The sequence below is a fragment of the Pelobates fuscus genome, chromosome 3, assembly GCF_036172605.1.
Source record: "Pelobates fuscus isolate aPelFus1 chromosome 3, aPelFus1.pri, whole genome shotgun sequence".
Lineage (NCBI taxonomy): Eukaryota > Metazoa > Chordata > Amphibia > Anura > Pelobatidae > Pelobates > Pelobates fuscus.
Genome location: NC_086319.1, coordinates 29,625,931 through 29,643,755, shown reverse-complemented (window position 1 = coordinate 29,643,755; position 17,825 = coordinate 29,625,931). Strand labels below are relative to the sequence as shown.

General features: G+C 43.1%; 2 protein-coding genes across 2 annotated transcripts in view; both read left to right on the top strand.

Moving 5' to 3' along the window:
• Positions 1-17,825, top strand: part of ST7 (suppression of tumorigenicity 7) — a 366,953-nt gene that overhangs the window by 291,738 nt on the left and 57,390 nt on the right. The window lies entirely within an intron of this gene.
• The window catches only part of CFTR (CF transmembrane conductance regulator), a 94,934-nt gene continuing 89,198 nt past the window's right edge, over positions 12,090-17,825 (top strand). Inside the window, exon 1 of the mRNA XM_063446842.1 lies at positions 12,090-12,217. Within this exon, the coding sequence (XP_063302912.1) occupies positions 12,165-12,217 (53 nt within the window). The 5' untranslated portion in view covers positions 12,090-12,164. The remainder of the gene's footprint in view (positions 12,218-17,825) is intronic.

Sequence of the window (17,825 nt, the reverse complement as noted above, 5' to 3'; positions counted from 1 at the left end):
TGCTTGTGTGAGGTGGTTTTGTATGTGTTAGGTGCACCCTCTGCTCGGTGGTAGCTTTGGGGGTGTGCAGCCGCACGTATCCCTGTGTTGTAGTGATGGCGGGTGAGTGCTGGTTCGAGTTGCGCTGGCTCGTATGGGACCGGTCCAATGGGTGCCCCACTAGAGTAGCTTGAGTGTTTGTCCCAGTTTTGTGTGACTTTAGGTGGAAGCTTACATGCGATAAACCTAGTGCTCCGTCCCTCTTTAAGGCTCGCCGGAACCTATATAGCCGAACAGCAGCTCTGGAGGCTCGAGGTATGCGCCTGTAATGGCTGCGCCTTGCCGCCGGTCGGATCCACGAGGCCACCAATGCTTCAGCCTTGTGGTACGGTATGCCTCTGCTGTGTAGCAGGTCCCCAAGCCGTGTGCAGAGCCAGTCAAGGTGTTCTCGCTGAGGAGTGGGTAGCTTGGGTTGGGCTACCCCCCGCTGGGGCCCGCGTGGGGCGGCCATCTTAAGAGGGCCTTGAGTTTCTGGTGCCTCTGCGTACCGCGGGGCTCGCTTGTCTGTGTTCCGCTTAGACATGGTGGTCCAGCGGGGACCGGGATATCCCCCACCGGTCCATAGGGGGGGGGGGTAGATTGCGGTGATGTCGCTTGCGGGCTCCGTCGCCGAGGAGAGCGGCCGTCTCCCCCCGGCTCCAGCCCCAGTAGGCCGCAGCCGCATCCCCGTGCTCCCGGCATCGGCAGGCCTCGGTGTAGTGTCCACCTGATCGGCGGTGCGTCCCCGGCATGGGTGGTGCACCTGTAAGGTCCGTTGTGCCATATCTTAGCCGTTTTTCTTCTCTTTTGTGGCCCGTCTAGCAGGAGCTCGTGGCAGACGCGTCCGCTCGGCTCAGCGTCCAGGCTCCGCCCCCTTGTATTTTCTTTCAATACTTTTGTATAAAATGTTTACCTACCAAAACAGTTAGTTAAATTTGTTGGGGTGAGAGTTTGTGGATCCTATCACGTGTTGTTTGAGGGTAATTCACATTAGGTGTGTTTCATCTCTCCCACTTTCCTATCACTGTTGTTCTTCTTTCCTTATCCATACCTGGGCAAGCCAGTAACAGACCTAAAAAAACAGAAAGAAACTTTGGTGTGAATTTTATTTCCTCTGATGGAAACTACCTTGTCACTACTTTTATAGAACATTGTTTGTACTAAGCTATTATAGGAGTAGTCTACTTGAAGGGTAACTTTAACCCCTTGTCATGATTCCCTTTTATTCCAGAAGTTTGGTCCTTAAGGGGTTAAAGGGACACTGTAGGCACCAGGGCCAATCCTGGGCAGGGGCACGGGGTGCCAGAAGGTGGGGGTCACCCTCGAGGCAGTAGAGTTGTGGGGGGCTCCACGTTTGCTGCCATCCTGTGGTTCTGCACTAGGTGAGGGTCTCCTCAGCCTCTGCCTAGCGTAGCACTGTGTGTGCTCTCTCTTGACGCCGAGCAGCTACTTCAAATATGCTGCCCGGCGCCGAGCGTCCGCCTGCCTGATATGCTGCACCACTCGCTGATTGGAGGTGTATGGCCAGCGTGGAAGCTCCATATGAGCACTCCCTGTACATCTCCCTCGCGCCCTGTAGAGGTCCCCATAGACGGGATGTGATGTTATTCCGGCCCAGGGCGCGCAAGGGAGCTATATAGGGAGTGCTCATATGGATCGGAGCTCCCTCAGAGGTGCATAGCAGCAGCCCACACTGGACACTAGGGGACTGTGAATCCACTCCAGTTCTCCTAAAGGTAAGGAGAATGGGTGGCAAAAAATGTAAAACTTAAAATTAAAAACCACACTTCTTTTGCTGAGTGCGTGTGTGAGAATGTCTGTTAGATTGTGAGATTGTGCCTGTGGTTGTTTGTGTGGCTCAGTGTGTGAGTGTGTTTCATTACACGTGTATGTGCCCACAATACTGTCCCCAGTCCTCCCACTAAAGCGTTAATTCCAACAATACTGTTCATATCCTCACCAACTTAAAGCCCCCCACAATACTGCACTTATTAAACTCACACTACAGCCCCAATCCCCACAATACTACCCCTCCCAATACTACCCTATCCTTTACTAAAGCCCCAAACCCACACAATACTGTCCTTGTTCTAAGATAATACTGCCCCTACCCACCACGCCATGGCACCTATTCCCCCACTAAAGTCCCAATCCCCCCCAATACTGGCCTATGCCTCACTAAAGCCCCAACCCCACACAATACGGTTTCTACCCATCCCCCCACTCTAATACCTCTCACAACACTGTCCTTGTTCCAAGACAATACTGCCCCAATCCCCCCACAATACTGCCTCTATCCCCCACTAAAATCGCAATCCTCCACAATACAATTCCTATCTCCTACCACAAAGTCCCTAGCCTGCTACAATACTGTCCCTATTCGCAGACAATACCCCGCTCTCCCTCACACTAAAGATCTTATCCCCCACAATACTGTCACTATACCATCACACTGAAGTCCCAATACTATAGTGTTCCTATTCCCCACTTAAGCCCCAATTCCCCACAATACTTTCCCTATCCATCCACACTAAAGAATAAATTCATTACAATACAGCCCCTGTCACCATCACAATAAAACCCCAATACCCCATAATAGTGACCCTATCCACCCCACTAATGCCCCTATTCCACACAATACTGCTCCTATCCCCCAGACTAAAGCACTTTATAATGTGCCCCACATTATACAGCACATTTCCCCCCACAATACAGCCACTATACCACTACACTAAAGCCCATATACCCTCAATAGTGTTCCTAAAGAATCAATCGCCCACAAATTGCCCCTGATCCCATCACAATAAAACCCCAAACCCCCACAATACTGCCCTTATCCCCCCCACTAAAGCCACTATCCCACACAATACAGTCCCTATCCCCCACAATAGTGAAGGAAGGGGATAGTGAAAGCAGCAGGCGCAGCAAAGCAGCTATGGAGGGGAAGGCCAGCAACCAGGATTAATTAAAGGGGCCACAAGTGGATGAGGCGGCCGGGGAGAGGCCAGGTACTGCAAGCAGAGGGCAGAAGAGAGGACAAAGGACGGGTGGAAATGAACGTAAGGGACAGAGGCAAGCAGGAGCCCCCTGGGGGGCGTTCTCAGGAGCAGGAACACAGGAGGAGCGTCAGCACGTGTGAGTATGGGAGGGAACAGCGCAGGGACAATGACAGGCACAGCAGCAGCAGGAGGTCGGATGAGGGATGGAGGAGCAGGTGAGGAGCCCGTCAAGAAGTCGGTGTGGTAGGAGGTGGTCCAGTTCCTGGGAGAGGAGGAGGTCTCAGTGCAGCGCTTCAGCTTCATCTGGCAGGATTTCACTAGGGCAGAGGCGTGACGCCTGCGGCCAGGAAGGTCAGGCAGCAAGAAGGAGCAGAGATTAGGACGACAGAACAGAGCGCAGGGAGGAAGGGCTCGTAAAGCTATATCAGAACAGACTACCCAGGTTATCTTCTCCCAGCAGGTCGAGGACTGTTACTCCTACGAGCTTGAGGCGGGACTAGCGCAGACAGGAGTTGGCGTCCACCGGATATTCCAGAGCCCGGCAAGGTGGACGTAAGGACAGCGCAGACGGGGGTTCGGGCGGTGAGTCAATAAACACACCACACTTTTTAAATTGCAAAAATTATTTTAGAGTCATGATCAAGGAAAAAGGGAGCTGTCCCGGCGGTGCGGAAGGGTGGGGTCACCGGAGGGTGGTCGGGAGGCAAAAGTTAGGGCGGTGGTGATGGCATGCCGGGAAGGGAAGGGGAATACGGTGTACCGGTACGGGGGACATTCGACAGGGCAGGAGAACAGTTAGATGTGTGGCAATATTCCAGGTGCGGCGCAAAGAAATGGGCATGTGTCCATCGCGGGGACATTGGGGGGTCACTTGAAGGTGGAGGATAAGATTTGATTAAGGGGATTTGTAAAAAAAAAAAAAAAAAATTCCTGTCTTCCGCTCGAGGAGTTCCTTGATTTTAAAAGGAGATGATAGGAAGAAGGCCGGAAAAGAAGAGGAGGGGAAAGGCGGAAGTATCGCAGTATCGTCAAGAAAGGAAAACCAAAGGCAGGAGGGGTACTCGCCGGGGCTTCAGCTCGGAGCGGCACCGGTGACGATCAGTGCGTTGCTGCCGTGGCTAAGGCAGTAAGCTTCCCATGAAGGCACTAGTTTTATGGCTGGGATTGTTAGGGGGGTTTTCGCTATTCCGTTCAAAGTCGAGTGGTCACGCGAGGAAGCCCAATTGGGGAATGGCGGGTCCGTTACATCCCGCCATTAGAGGATCTGTGGGTGTCTCTGTGGGGGGTGGTCCCCTAGAAAGGGGCAGGCAAATTCCGTCTGATACAAAACGTATCACACCCGAAAGGGGCATCGGTAAATGAGGACATCGACGCAGACCTGTTCTGTATCTTTGGCATAATTCGGCCTTGCCGTCGAGTTGGTTCGGGGGAGCGGGACTCGTTCGATTATTGACGACCCTTCCATCTTTTGGGTTGCATGTTTGCAGGTGCCTATTGGTAACCTCTGCTTGCCAAGGGACAGTTCAATTTCATGTTCCTACTTCGGGAAGTTGGTTCCGTCTGGGAGTGGGTGGTGAAAGAGGAATCAGGAAGGGGTTCCTTAGTACATTATCTGTAAGATAGCTTGCTGTGTGGGCTCGGCTGGGCCGGGCCATTGTGGACATACCTTACGGTCACCGGAATCCTACCGCGCGTCTTAGCTTAGGCTGGAAATTGTTTCGGTGGTAGGAGAGTGTTAATTGCCTGGGGATCAGTTGACTGCACTTCGGGAGTTCAGGGTGAAGGTTCACAGGTCCAAGAAGGTCACGCTGAGAAATCGCAGTTGTTCATAGGGCAGTTTCAAGTTCGCATGTCAGGTTAGTCGCGAGGAATGGGTCTGTAGCCGTTTCATGGCAAAGGCTACTTGTGGAGCCATTGCGGGTGGTATCGAGTTGTTCACGGATGCCTCTGGGAACATAGATTCCGGGGCATACCTGGAAGGCAGGTGGTGCGCGGAGCGGTGGCAGGAGGCATGAAAGGGAAGTCCTCTAATTCAAAGTTGGCATCTTTTGAGTTATTTCCATTGGGAGTGGCCGTGGATCTAAAAGGTGAAGGATTAAGGGACGAAAAGTCGGAATTCACGGACAATACGGCGGGGTTCATGCGGTTTACTATCCAGCCGGGTCCTCGGTTCAGGAGGTATGCCAATGGCGGCGATTTGTATTATTGTGCAGGTCGTTTAACCAGACGCCACGTGCCTGGTTGGCGGAAGGTAGGGGCTGGTTACTTGGCTCGCGCACAAGGGGACAAGCTGCCAATGGCGGCCCTAGGGGGCACGGGAGGAGGGACAGGCCAGTCTGAAGGAAATGTGGCAGCTCGAGACGCCATGCTTGGAGGATTGATACGGAATCCTATGGCACCGGGCACGGGGACTGCCTATGTGAAGGTTTAGGATATGTAGGACGAGACGGTTGGTTTCACTGGGGGGTCCTAGTCAAAAAAGGGGCGAAGGGATACCTTGCTGTGGTTCCTAAGCCACTTGTTCTTTCAGCGTTAGCTCCATCGGCAATGGACAGGAGCATGGCAGGATTGGCGTTAGGGTTCAAACTGACCGATTGGGAGGAAGTGACGGAATGTTGTCACGTCCGTCAGGCATCGCGGGTCTTACGGAGAGGTATGAAATATGTCAGTGCCGGGCGGCTGGTTTCCTTGGGTAACGCAACGCCTGGTGGTGTGTTACTCTACTTTTGCGGTGAGTTTGTTTGCGGTGGCCTTCTCGGGGGCTTGGAGCAATTCGGATTGGGGAGCTGGTGAGTGCCTTTCAGGCGGGTGTTGGGGAGTTCTACACTCGGTTGTCGAACCTCAGTCGGTTAAGGTAATGATTCGGTAGGGTTGTACAAGAACGGATGTGTCTGGTAAAGGAGGTTTGTAAAGCTATATTCCTTGCCGGGGTCAGGGGTACGCCCGGCGTATAGCGCATCATGTTACTTGGAGCTTCGCCCGGACATCCCGGGTGGCTTACTGGTAAAAGGGGATGGATCGGCGCTGTCACGATTCAATTGCCGCAGGGGTTTGTTTGGAGGGGTTTGACAATGTTGGGTTTGGATCCCGGGCACTTTGGGGCCCATGCTTCCCGGATAATGGCGGCGACAGAGGCGACCCGCCTGGTTTTAAGTGAGGACCTGGGGTAACGTTTAGGCAGGTGGGAGTCAGTACGGTTTAACTCCTGTTTACGGCCGGTCTATTTGGTTTAATGGCTATGGACGTATGGGTTTGTGTTTGGGGCTATGCCTTGTCCCTAATTAATTTCATTTCAGGTTTGGTGACATGGTTGGTGGGCCACTCTTACATCTAAGGGGCGCAGAAGGGAGCCGCGGTTTGGGTCAAGCACAACTGGGCTTTCCTTTGGAATTGGTGGAGCTGGAGTGGTTTTGGTTTTCGGGGGTTTTGGTGGCAAGGCAATAGTGGAGAAAATTTTCCGGAAGGTAACAAGGGGTACTGTCCAGGACATTCTGGTAATCCGCAAGGGCGGGAAGGATATCGGCATGGTCCCGGAAAAGGAATTGAACAGGTGGAGGCAGAGGAAGGTGGACTGGCTATGGGAGCTGGCCACAGGTGTGGTGGTGGTGTGGTCCGAGATGGTTCCTCAGTTACATTGGAGACATACTAGGTACCCGGTCTCGGTGGCGAGGACGAATTAATAAAAAATTGACGGCGGTATTTATCAGATGTGGGGGCGGTGCAACAGTGAGACACAACGAACTGGGAGGCAAGCTCCCTGGATACTCCAAGGGGGATGGGGTACGTTTTCGGATGTAAGGTGTGATCTGTTTAAATTGGGCCTTCAGGAAGGCATTCAACAGGCCTTATTCCGGTGTGGTGGGGGTCGCTCAGGAGCTTTAGGTGTTAAGTCCTGAGCTGTGGCGGGGAATGGCCTGGTTAAATCGGAGGGTAGATGGAGGAGAAAGTGGGCATCCTGAGGTTTAGTGTGGATTGGGCAGTGTTGCACGTGGTTGGTAGGTTCGAGCCCATCGGTGGCTCCGAACCTGGGGGTGTGGTGGTGTCTTGGTACACCCTACACTGGAACTGGTGGGTAGCGGTGTCTTGGTACACCCCTACAATGGATATGGTGGTAGCGGTGTCTTGGTACACCCCTACAATCGATATGGTGGGTAGCGGTGTCTCGGTACACCCCTACAATTTAACCTGGTGGAAATGTGGTCATATTGGGTGGCCAGTTTCTGTATTAACATGTTATTTAGATTGTAATCTATTGTTATTATTGTGGGGTCATTGCTAGGGGTATGTTATGTATATGGGGGGATGTTAACTTTAATAAGATTTGTTGGCAATGACCCCATTTGTTATTCCTTAATTATTATTATTAATAATTTAATAAAGCTGTTGACTAATTATTTCCAACAGTATAACCTGTGTCCGTGTTTTAATGGGGGTTTGGGTAAGGTTAGCGCATTTGCCGGCAAATCCTACTGGGCGCCTGTCAAGAGAGTCGTTGACATAGAAACAGACAGGCCTGTTCATTTGCAAAGGGGAGGGGTAAGTATGATGACCACGCCCATCTGGGAGCATAAAAAAAATTCTGCACCCAGGCGTCTGTGACCCTAGGATCGGCCCTGGTAGGCACACAGACCACTTAAGCTCAATGAAGTGGTCTGGGTGATTGTGTCCATTTTGCACCTAGTGCTGCAATGTAAAACTGTGCAGTTCCAGGGTACTGCAATGTTTACACTAAGTCTGCCCTCAGTGGCTGTCCAACAGACTTTTGGTCCTTTATCTGGCACTGGACGTCCTCACGCTCTGCATGAGGACCTCCAGCGTCAGATTTTTCCCCATTAATGCTTTCCTATGAGGAGGTCTAATGCGCACGCATGCGCATTAGATCCTGCACATCGCGGGACGTTGGAGGGGCGGAGCTTCACCTCAACCCCGAAGGATATCGGCGCTCTGATAAGGTCAGTAAATAAAGGGTTTTTAACCCTTTATTTATTGGTTGGGGGGGAATGAGGGGTGCGAGGGAGGGGGAGGTAGAGGGATCGTTGGTGACAGGGATACAGCTTTGTATTCCTGGCACTACAGTATCCCTTTAAGCACCATGAATGTTTGCATAGTTGGTGTACATGTAGAGCATAACCTGCAACCTACTTTCAGCTCCGAGTGAATTATAACTGTAGCGATTTTGTAGTACTAAGCTGGTCCCAGATGTAGCCAATCAGACAGCCTAAATTCTCTTTTCCTGATTTGAATGTGCAAATTTCATCCAAATCTTTTGTGTTACCCTGTAGATCCGAATGACAAACTTCTGATTTATGTAAGGTAAACATATTGCGTTTTAAAAAAAAATAATTCAGTAAGACTCAGATAAATACCGGACAGGTAAATACCGGATGGATTGATTCGTTGGGCGTAGATTAAAAGGCATTTTATTTGTTCGACCCAGCTTAAAAACGCATTTGTGCATAAGTCTATTACTCATATCTACTTCAATAAAAATGTATTATTAAAAGCAGAGGGTAATTTTACCACATTGTGTGCCTTTAAGATAATTACCAACTTTTAAATCTATGTCATATAATAAATGGGCAGAATGAGCCCTGGCTTATAATAAGGAAAGCATCAGATAATTGACTGTCTTGTTGGCTTGCATGAGCTAAGGATAACAAGATAGACATATCAAAGAGAAGCAAACAAACTTATCTAGAGAATTGTATAAGTACTTCCTGCAGTCTGTTTATTAGGGGCTGGGAACTGAGAATCTATAGTGGAAAGCCTTGAAACTCAGTGGGGTTAATTCACTAAATATAGAATTACAGTCAATTTAAAGCAGAATTGAAAAATTTAGGCAAAAGGCTACTGATGTAAAAAAAAATCTTCCAATCTAGCTATAGTCACAGCTTGAATATTTTCCCCAAATTTCACTGTGATTAATTCTTAAATCATGTACATGTATAGGTGATATGTATACATTGTTCTAGCACAATTCTCTGCAGGTATACAGTAAGCTATTGCCATTTAGTTTTTTCCAATTTACTTGGTATTGTGACACAGTTGTCAAATGCTGGGCAGGTTGTTAGAGGTTAGAGGTTAGAATGACTGAGAGTACTTCTGTCCTGTCCATTCCCAGCAGTCAGGGAGAGTAAATAAAATTGCTACTTTTGTAAATTAACCTGCTTACACCCCCTTTGCTTCCAAGCAGACAACAGGTTACTTCCTGGGTTGGTTAGCTCAGTGGAGCTAAAGTCAAGAGACAGCCAGTTGCTCAGAGCAAAGACTTCTCATCGAGCTACATTGGGAAGTCTGTGATTGGACAACCACAGAAACTCTGGGCGAGGTTAGAAGGGGAGGGCTTGTAAAGGCAACAGGCAAGAGAACTGCAGGTTCTGCTTTAGATATACAAAATACAAAAATTGATACCGCACTCAACATGAAGAAAATAAAAAGATTTATTAGCAGAACATTGCCATATACCTGAATACAGCTCCAATTTCTATATCACGAAAGTGAAGATATATAATCTTAAAGTGATAAGTGACAAACAATTACCAAGTGCTTAATATGTGCTTAAAGTGCTAATATTAATATTTTTTACTACAGTATACAGTACAACCAATGTATGTTACATCAATTATGATCGCTGCTGAAATTAATGCCTTGTTCATTTACCTTTTCCTGATGGAATGAACCATACACAAAGCAATTAGCGAATTACAATTGAGATTATTTACCTGCAGGAGTTACTGTATACTGTATGAGATTTCCGTAGGAATATTCACTTACTATCTTGTGATTAATCTTGCTGTACACAGATTTGTACATATAGGAACGCTCATAGTTTATATTAGCACTTTAAGCACATATTAAGCACTTGGTAATTTTTTGGCGCCTGTCACTTTAAGATTATATATCTTCTCTCTCGTAATGTAGAAATTGGAGCTGTATTCAGGTATACGGCAATGTCCTGCTAGTAAATCTTTATATTTTTTTCATGTTTAGTGCGGTATCAATTTTTGTATTTTTGATATTTCATTTTTTTGGCCTGAGGGGGTGGCAAAGATACCGGCACCTATAATCTGCTTGAGTGCAAACACACTTTGTCATTTTTGCTTTATATATACCCCATTGAAAAAAATGCATAATTAAATGCATGCAAGTTATACTTTGGGTGTTTATCTAATGAACAGTGATTTTTGTTTATTTTGTATTTGGGCAGTGGAGAGTCCATTTAATAAATCTAGTTTTTTGCCCATGTCCCATTATTAATACATAGCAACCATATTTTCATGTTTCGAATGGTTTCTCCAAATGTATAAAATGCACGACCTTCATTCTGTTTACAAATATTCAGTTGTTCCTACTAATTAATCCTTTAGAATGAACTGTACCAGAATGAAGATTGTTATGGTGCCGTTACATTTCTTTGATGGCTTAGCCCAGTACTTTCACATAGTGATTTTATTAAAATATAGCACCTGAGTTGACGTGAACACTTATGTAATTTGTGTCCTCCTCAACCTCTAAGTTAGTTTGATTTTACAATACCTGGGAGTATTTCGCTTCAACTTTTATTATACCTATTGTAACAGTTTTACATAAACAGAACAGCTTCACATGTTATTGCTCATTATATCATGTTGTAATACTGTCATGACAAACAGAGGATACAATCAGCAATCTACTGGATTTGTTTTGCGCGGTTAACAGACATTCTCTATTAACTCTTTACGGATGCAAGATAGAATAATTCCATCATATCGAACTAGCCTTCAGAGATCCTAGACCAAAAATCAAGTGTCCCACTCATTTTAGCACAAAAGACACTTCATAAATCTCCAAATTATTTAGGGGCCAGTCTGTGATGACTATATTAAATATAATCACCAAAGACCGAAATGTGGTTAATTGAGAATCAAATTGAAAAATGTAACAAAAATTGTTATTTTGAAAAATTCTCGAAATTAGCCGCAGTCATTGCTAACCTATTTTATCCCAATTTTTTGACAGTAGGAAATTGATTCGCTGCATTGACAAATATATCCCTTAATTAATGAACATTTATCTTGGCTATACTCTGTAACCCCTCTTCGTTTTTGCATACCAAGTACCAAAGCAATGGGATTCGATCTATTGTGCCCCTTTCAACCAACATTGGCTTGTTCTACGTAACCAGATATCTGTTCAAGAGATCACTATCCATCGTATCTTGTTGGTAACAATGGCCTTGATTTCATTTGTTTGGATCAGAAGTGATCACAATCTCTTAGAAAAAAGCTTTTCAAATGATTTGTTTTACAGACGTCTCCATTAATGTCTAGGGCAGGGGTAGGCAACCTTCGGCTCTACAGATGTTTTGGACTACATCTCCCATAATGCTTTTACAGCCATATTGCTGGCAAAGCATCAAGGGAGATGTAGTCCACAACATCTGTAGAGCCGAAGGTTGCCTACCCCTGGTCTAGGGATATTTTTGTTGTTTTTTTCTAACAGCTTGTGATCATTTCTGATGTTGAGGTCAAGGTTTAGTGGTTCATCAATACTAAAAAGCAGATCCGTTGAATAGAGAAGTGGATACAAACAGTCTATAAGCGGTCTATTGGATGTACGAAACCTGATAAGTTATTTCTGATCTGATTAGTTTAGACCAAGTTCTATTGACAAAAAAAAAAAAAAAAGGATGAATTGAAAAATATCCTTAATTAACACCCATGTAAACATGGGCAAAAATTTATTATAAAGTTTAAAAAAAAAAAATTCTTAGCCCTACATGAAGTTGGCTTGCCAAAATGGCTACTAAGAACTTGTCAGAGTGACTTGATAATCCCCAGAAGTCTTATTATAAGGGCTTTTACCTTATATTATTCTGGACCTGCCTTGGGTTATGAAATATTTGATAATCTTTCAAATCTACACACCCCTTCTCTGTTACCTAAACACTGACAGAGAGAGAGTGGGAGGGAGAGAGGGTGAATAGGAGGAAGAGAAACCTCTCCTGCCACTCTGTGCATTGCTCTCCAAAATATGGGCAGAGCTGAGGAGGTAGTGCCTTCAACTGGCTGAAGTCATAAGGTGTGAGAACAGCCACAGCAAGGCTTACTGTGCAGAGAAGAGCCTCTCACTCTCACTCTCTGCTGCAGCCAGCAGCCTAGTGTCACCATGCAGAGGTCCCCTCTGGAGAAAGCCAACATCTTCTCAAAAATATTCTTCAGGTAAGCCACCAGATCTGTGTGTATGGAATGTTGCAGTGATTGCCTTAGTGAATGCATTGAGTGTGACATTCCTATACAGCTGAGAGGGGGAGACATTGCTCTGCACAGGTATAACATGCAATGCAGACACATTTATTAATAAATCAGTTACTTAGTATTTAGCTCTGATCACTTCTTCCTGCTTTATAGCTATCTAGACAGATTACAGAGCTGATATACCCTGCTGCACCTGTGCTGAGAATTAAATCCCAGGACAGTCATTTTTAGCAATCTAATGCTTGCACCAAAGTGTTTGTTTTATTTTTGTAGTTTTACAACTCATTCATGTATATCCCACATGGGGTCTGCAGTGATTTATCTAATCCATGTTCTTTGATAATAGAATAATTGATCAGATTAATTTTGTAGGACTTTGGTGATGTGAGTATAAAAAAGATTCAATTGCCAAAATCAATGCTAAAATTTCATGGAATATTAAAAAAAAAATGTGTTTCATGTAAATCTGTTCATATTGAATTTTGTAAATAGATTGTCTGTGACAATCTATTAACACTGAGAGGAAATAAAGTATTAAAATATGACACAAACAAAGCAATGCACAAAGTTCTATTAATACAGATGAAAGGATAATCTTGTTATTAAATCACAGTGTAATTACAGGGGTCAGCTGGCAATGTTTTGGTTCTAGTGTGCCATGATTTATCCCACAGGGTATTAGGACTAGCCTGTGTGTGTACAAACACTGGGACACTAGGCTTATTATACACCAGGGCAGTTTACTGTCATAACAGACAGCTGTATTTATACCTGCTCTTGTATTCTTTCAGTGTTATGAATTAGTTGCTTATACAACAGCCTCTTCCTTGTCCATTTCCATTTTCAGAAGAACAATTGTTATTAGTAAATGGTTCTAAAAACACTAAGAGTAGTAATAGTAATAGCTTTTATTGTCATAACACTGAAATACTAAGGGTTGCTTATTCTGTTTGGCTTTAAATAAGGTCTTTAAATATGAGATTTACACAAACATGAATATCTATTTCTATCTATCTATTCATCTATCTATTTCTATATCTTTCTATCTATCTATCTGTCTATTTCTATCTATCTATCTATCTATCTATCTATCTCTATCTATCTATCTATCTGTCTATCTATCCGTCTGTCTGTCTGTCTATTTCTATCTATCTATCTATCTATCTATTTCTATCTATCTCTATCTATCTATCTGTCTATTTCTATCTATCTATCTATCTATTTCTATCTGTCTATCTGTCTATCTATCTATTTCTATCTATCTATCTATCTATCTGACTATTTCTATATATCTATTTATCTATCTATCTATCTATCTATCTATCTATCTATCTATCTATCTATTTCTATCTATCTATCCATCTATCTATCTAGTCTTGACAAAGGTCCAGTTGTTGGCCTGAAATACAGATGCATTTGATATGAATGCAACCATATTTTATATTCATTTTGTGTATACATATTATTATGTATTACATGAGGTCTGGATGTAAGTTTATTCTAAATGAACAAATTACATTTTAATAATCACAAAACTGCCAGAAAAGTGTTTAATTATGGTCCCCTTAACATTTTAATTGTAAATTGAAAAATTTACAATTTCCGGTGGTGTTCAGAATATATATATATATATATATATATATATATATACACATTCTAATTTATTGCAAGGTTACAACTGATGATGTAAATGTAGAAAATCAATTATGGTAAAATGAGTAAGGGTAAATATTCCTGATCGTTCGTGATAGACACATATTCGCTATTGTTACTGTATAAGGCACCTGACTTTGCATATTGTGTCACTGACCGTGTGTTATCAAGCAATTACTGTATGAACCAACAGGAATCCGGACTGGTAAGACAATGGGAGTGACACATCACTGCAAGTGGCAGTTAATCAGTGTGAATTTAGTGATTCAATGACTCAGTGGAACATGAAGTCTTTAGAATGCCACCATAAAATTGATACATTTGATACAAATGTCCTGCAAACAAATAGAAATGTGTTCCATGTGAGAAGTTTTCATTACCAGAAAAGTTGGACAAAAAATATTAGAATTATTTAATAATTTATCTCGGATGATGTGTTTATTAAAATAAAATAAAAAAAAAACAGTAATGGTAAAAAAAAAAAAGGAATTTTTGTAGATAGCTACAGTATATAGATTCTTCAAGGGAAAAACAGGTGCTATTCCGGGACAAAGAACTAAATAAGGAGCAATCACCGTGAAAACGTATAGAATGTCTCCTAACATTTCGTGCTTTGCTTACAGAATAGCTCCTGTTTTAACCTTGATACATCTCTCTCTAGATGTCAAATGTCACCAGCACCTGTGTTAGCTTAGAGAATAAACAAGAGGATTTAGCAACACCAACTGGAGCTATTCTAGGTGTAAAGTGCTGCATATTGGGAGACCTTCTTTTGGTTTCCATGGTGACTGCTCTTTAATAAGTCATTTGATCCCAAAAAGCGTCAGTTTTTGCCTTTGGTAAATCTCAGTGAAGCAGTAGATTTTGTTTGTTGAAAATAGCTCCAAAAAGTGGCAAAAGAACAGTTACCAAACAGAAACCAAATGTTCCTTTTTTTGAAGGGAGACTATAGTCACCATAACCACTACAGCTTAATGCAGTAGTTCTAGTGTGTGTAGTCTGTCCCTGCAGGCTTTTCAATGTAAATGCTGCCTTTTCAGTGAAAAGACAGTGTTTACATTACTGCCTAGGAACGCCTCTAGTGGCAGTCACTGAGACGGCCACTAGAGGTGCTTCCTGTTTCAGTGCTGCCCTGTGTGCACGCACTGCTTGGAGGCACTGAACCTTCACCACAGAGATGGACTGATTCAATGTATCTCTATGAGGTGTTGCTGATTGGCGCAGCGTTTTGCTGCACATGCGCTATAGCCTCCAATGATCTCCTATGGGAAAGCACTCGATTGTCTGGGATCGTCAACATTAATGATCTCAACCATTAAGGCAGGGCCAGCCACACTGAGACCAGCATGGGGATAGAGAAAACTTTTCTTCCATTCTGAGGGGGTGGAGGGGAGAGGGCAGGTTCCTAATCAGGTACTCTAGCGTTATAGTGTTAGGAATACATGATTGTATTTCAAACATTATAGTGTTCCTTTAAGTTTGAGATATCATGATAGGGCTACGAGTGACTTAGGGTTGGGGGGGGTTATGGTAATGGGTGCAATCCAAATGGTCTTTACAAGGGAATTTGATTAAATGTACTTGGATGATTCAGATGGAAATTGGCTATTACTGAATAGAAGAATTAGCAAAGTTAAATAGAGATAATAATTGTATAAGCTATTTTAATATGTGTTTCTTGTGAATAACTAAATATGTTTCACATAGAAAATTTACTGTTGAAACAGCATAATTTGGACAAACACTGTTCCGCTGCCGCTCAGCACTCGGTGAATAGGTTTCAGTTATTTACAAACTACAATGTAGCCATTACATTTGGCTTCTGTAGCACGAATGACCCAATTAAGCTTTGAAAAAATTGTCAAATGTTAGTTTTTTGTTTTTGTTTTTAATACTAACTCTATTTTAAACATGTTTGCTTCTACAAAGTAAAAATAAATATTATCTTTTTACTTTATACTTTTTACTATATATTTTTTTACATTTTACCCATTGTGATAAGTATGATTCATTATTTTACTATTTGTAATTATGTAGAATTACAATGATTTATATCACACAATACAGATTTCTATATACACTGTCATGTAAATTACATGTCAACTTCTTTTATCCCCATGTAACGAGCTCTGAAGCAGACTATTAAGGTACTCAGAACTAGATTTGAGACTAATTGACACAACCAGGGAAGTTCACATTTGGTTTTATTTACAGTCCTTAGAATACTAAAACTGCAACAAATTTAAAGTGAATGTTAACATATCTGTTTGTTCCGAAACTAATTAGGGAACAGGAAAGAACAAAAGTTCATTTAAATTAACGAGCACTAGGCTAGTGTTTTTTCCACTCCCTAGAGGCGCCCTTATCTAACATTGCAAACTACGGTACTTCTCTTCTTAATATTGTTTTTATTTTTAGTGCATTTTTATTTATTGATAGAAGCATGGTATATTATTTTATTATATTGTTTGTGCGCAGAACCTGCCATATTATGATCAATCATAAGGGATTATGTGATTCTGCATACCAAGTCTTTGTTCGTTCTGGATCTTCTCACTTATCTAGCTAGGGCCTTACATGGTCACAGACAAGCAAAGAACAGGTAAATCGAAACAATTTTTTTGTACATGATATTACGCAGGAACTGCATGTCTGCTCATACATGATCACGACCAGTCTTCCTGACAAATGCCTAGTTGTATAAATATAAACAAACTTCGTCTTAGTGGTAGATTTGCTAAGTATCATTATGCTAACCTGTATCTATGTTAGATGAATTGACAGGGTGCAGAACAAATTATTGCAGATACATCAGATACACCCCTTTTAATTATGTCAATAGGAGCTTGTATCAATTAATTTGAAAGATTAATTATTTACTTGATGGCACCATTCCATCACTCACTGGGACTTTACATCATCAAAGGACACAGCATCAATAAATTCCACCATATCTCGATTTCAAGAATATTCAAGTTTTTCACAGTTTTTTTCTGATCCGAGGTGTTGTTCATTCAGTGGTCCACCGTTTAAATCTGCACACATTTTTTAAGTTTGAATGAAACCTCATCCTATTAAGTCAACCTGTCGATAAACAAAGCTTACTTCATCTTGAAAGAATGAAAAAAATTGAATATTGTACGGAATACATGTTTTTGAACGCAGGAACTATATGTATTGATGGGTTGCTTCTCGAGATATTAGGCAATCATTTTCTGATTGAAAAAAAGTCTTCACAGCTACTGTTCCTGCTGGGTTGTATGGCTTACAGATTGTCATATTTGGGGACAGTGGTGTTCTTCATAGAGAGTGTATTCCACAGGTGTTTGGCTACTCAAAGTGATTTACCCAGCGTTATTCACTAACAGTAAAATTCAAGGTAAATTCAAATATAAATAAAATAATGACAGAAAATATTATTCAAGCCTGCTACGCTTCCCGTCCAGCTACTTCAGCTTGAATTGTGAAAGTCACTTTGAATTTACTTTGAATTCTCACGTTATTGAATAACTCTGTATATACTTGTCTTGGTGTCTTGTGAAGCCAATCATGAACGAAGAATCACCCGTGACCTAGCTGTTTAGTCTACGACTCTCCTGCATACAGACCTGATCTCGGTCCTAGCCACAGGTTAGTCTTATTGGGAAGGTAAATACATGGATGAACATTCCTGGGACTTTGACAAACTTTCTGTCTTATTATAAGCAAACTGTAACAGTTTCCCTATACTCCGACTTAGTATATCCGCTGTAGTTCTCCCAAATCCCCACTGAAGCAGTGATTATAGCTCCCAATTCCCCAAATATCAGCCTAGACTTGATGAAGGGTAGAAACTAATGTGTTTAATCTGGCCAACTGGACCACTTATATACAAAATCAGGAGGCTGGAGAACACGCCCAGAACACTCAAAAATGGCTA